The 3,025-nt window shown below is 37.4% G+C and overlaps 1 protein-coding gene across 1 annotated transcript; it reads left to right on the top strand.

The window, feature by feature from the left end:
* Window positions 1–118: 118 nt before the first annotated feature.
* Window positions 119–3,025, top strand: LOC109591083 (uncharacterized). The gene is made up of 4 exons (XM_020006890.1): window positions 119–221; window positions 283–417; window positions 2,625–2,840; window positions 2,961–3,025. Exons 1-4 carry the CDS (start codon window positions 144–146, stop codon window positions 3,006–3,008), a joined length of 477 nt encoding a protein of 158 aa, XP_019862449.1. The 5' UTR covers window positions 119–143; the 3' UTR covers window positions 3,009–3,025.

Here is a 3,025-nt window from a genome sequence, read left to right as displayed (position 1 = left end):
GCAAATTAAATAATCTATGAGACTTTAATACGGATAAATAACATTATTATTATTATTATTATTATTATTATTATTATTATTATTACTATTATTATTATTATTATATTCCCTGTACAGTGTTAACAGATGACTACAGTACATGTATGCAGCTTTTAATGAAGTACCCTCCGTGGTTTGAGGTATCTGACTTAGTTCAAAGGGCACTACATCTTAGGAATCCAGTAATATTACGTACTACTCACACTCTATATCTCTCCTCCTCCCCCTTTCTCTTTTATTCAGGCTAAGTATCCTGACCCAGTCCCTCATGTTAGGGAGTGGACACAAATTAACGAAGATATGCACACGCCCTCTCCTAACCAGCTACATATTCAAGAAGACCGCTCACCACCGGAAGTAGTCAAGATGTCGCATAAAGTAAGTATAATGAGATTATGCATGTAACATTGAGTAAAAGATACTAATAGTAATATTAGCTATGTATGTGCATGTATAATGTAGTTTAGATGGTTATTTGTATTCTACATTGTGGTCATAGTAGAGTTATATAAGCATGGAATTGTTATTACATTCATGTTATTAAAAGGGGGTACATAAACAATACAGCGATATTAACTATCAACTAGTCAATGGCACACAGTTAGTTATTATAGTATGAGGCTAGTGGTAGTTCATGACGATATATGATTCCTGCACTAGTGACAGCAAACAGTGCATCAACAGTAGCATCAAGCTGAACCACATTAGATGCTGGAGACTCCATCTTCTCCCAGTTTCCAATACAAGGTATAGTACAGCGAAACATTAGAGTATTATTGAATCCAACTGCAAATATTTCTCGAGCACCAGCTGTCATGCATTTAAACTGTCCTGGGATGGTTTCCCAAGGTCCTTTACCTCCAAAAATTGGACGATAATTAATCGTATTACTGAAGTCTATACCAAATACGTACTCACTGTTAGCAGCAATGTTAATGAACCTCCCATCAATGGATGAGTCTACAGATTCTAAACTAGTACTCCACTTACGTATGTTATTATCGGCATCAAGAAGCCAGATATAACCATTGCCACCAGCTGCTACATCAATTGTGTCTACATCTTCATTTGCTACGTCATAATTGCTTTCTTTGGCTGTTCCACGGTATAACTTGTAATCAAAGCTAGCAAAATAGGTAAAGTCAGTCCCAACATCAAGATTCCTGATGTTGTGTGTACGGTATTCCCATTTACTACTACATGGCCTTTTGCAGTACTGAGCAATATTGTTGGTATCGATACCCCAGAGAAATTGAGAGTTAGCATGAACTGAGTGCATAGCTGATCCTGCTCCTGCCAATTGAATCCATTCTTGTCCTTTGACTGAGACAGAGAGGAGAGCTAAGAGAAGGAGCTGTACGCTCATCTTTACTTACTGCCTTATACCTTATATGGTAGTGCTTATATTAGTATCATGTGATCTGAAGTCATGTGGTAATTAGTTCACTAACAAACTTAATTACAACAATAACGATGACTAATGAAACATAATGTACATGTATGTATTCCCTATTCCAATCAAAATTGGATTTTTAAAAATTTTTACAAATTTAAGCATGCATGAAACAAAACAGCAATGTACTGTACTTGTAGCTATATCAACTAGTCAAGCACACACTGTCATTATATTACATTAGTGATAAATGATGGCGGTATATAGCCCCTTTACTACTGACAGCAAACAGTGCATCAATAGTAGCATCAAGCTGAACCACATCATTTGATGGAGACTCCATTGCCTCCCAGTTTTCAGCACAAGGTATAGTGCAACGGTATAATTGTCTATTATTTCTATCAATGGCAAATATTTCCTGAGAGCCAGCTGTCATGCTGATAAAGTGTCCTGGTATGGTTTTCCATGGTCCTCCAACAATCGCACAATAATTAATCGTTCCCTCACCGTCTATACCAAACACATGCTCACTGTTGGCGGCAATATTAATAAACTTCCTGTCATTTGAGGAATCTGCATACTCTAAGCCAATGCTCCACTTCCACGTGTACCCATACTGGTCAAGATACCAGATAAAACCGTTACCACCTGCTGCTATCTCAGTTGCTTCTGTTATATTCATTGCTATGCTGGATTTTTTGACTGTAGCATGGTATGTATTGTTATCTAAGCCTATGAACCAAGTATAAACAGGCCCTGCATCAAGACTCCTCATGTTGGGTGTACTGTATATCCAGTTTCCTTTGCAGGGCCTCAGGCAGTACATGGCCTCGTTTTTTGAATTGATGCCCCAGAGGAATTGAGAATTAGCACTAACTGAATGCATTGATGAGTTATTTGGTCCTGGGATTTGAGTCCAAACAGCAACTTGTCCTTTGACTGAGACAGAGAGGAGAGCTAAGAGAAATACATCATGTACATGTAGGTGTACCATCATCTTTTACTTACTGCTATAGCATAATGTGACTTGAAGTCACGTGATGTTAATATTGAATGTCATTATGAACTATATCATTCATTACCTTTAGAATGTTTTGAGTCACAGTATTACTGTTTAATATCTTTACCTTCTATTATGTTTGGATTGATAGAATTTATTTTTCTTTCTCTCTCTCTCTCTCTCTCCCTCTAGCTTGCTAATAAAACTAAATCAGTGTTTGCTCAAGCCACTAAACAAATGCACATACCAAAGAAACAGCTTAGCTTGAATACTAAACTCTCCCTCCCTAAGCCAAGTGGTGGAGGAGGAGGAGGAGGAGGAGAGGGAAAGTCTAAAAGTAATGGTAGCACTTCCGCAATGACTCCACTCTCAGCATCAGAAGAACAAGAAATGATACGCAATCCAAAAGTATGTTTTTATATCCAACAATTCTACAGATACTGCACTGTACGTTTGCTTTAAAATTTCCAGCTAAAGTGCAGTTTTTTGGAATCATTCTTTCTTTTCATATACTTAATTTTTTTATAGTCAAGACCCAGGGCCACTAGTGAAACTGAGAGACGAAGGAACAGATAGAAATCAATGAAGCAAAG

Source organism: Amphimedon queenslandica, unplaced genomic scaffold (genome assembly GCF_000090795.2).
Source record: "Amphimedon queenslandica unplaced genomic scaffold, v1.1 AMPQUscaffold_8990_Cont19071, whole genome shotgun sequence".
NCBI lineage: Eukaryota > Metazoa > Porifera > Demospongiae > Haplosclerida > Niphatidae > Amphimedon > Amphimedon queenslandica.
Note: the sequence above shows the minus strand (reverse complement) of the source record. Positions and strands in the feature narration are given on the sequence as shown.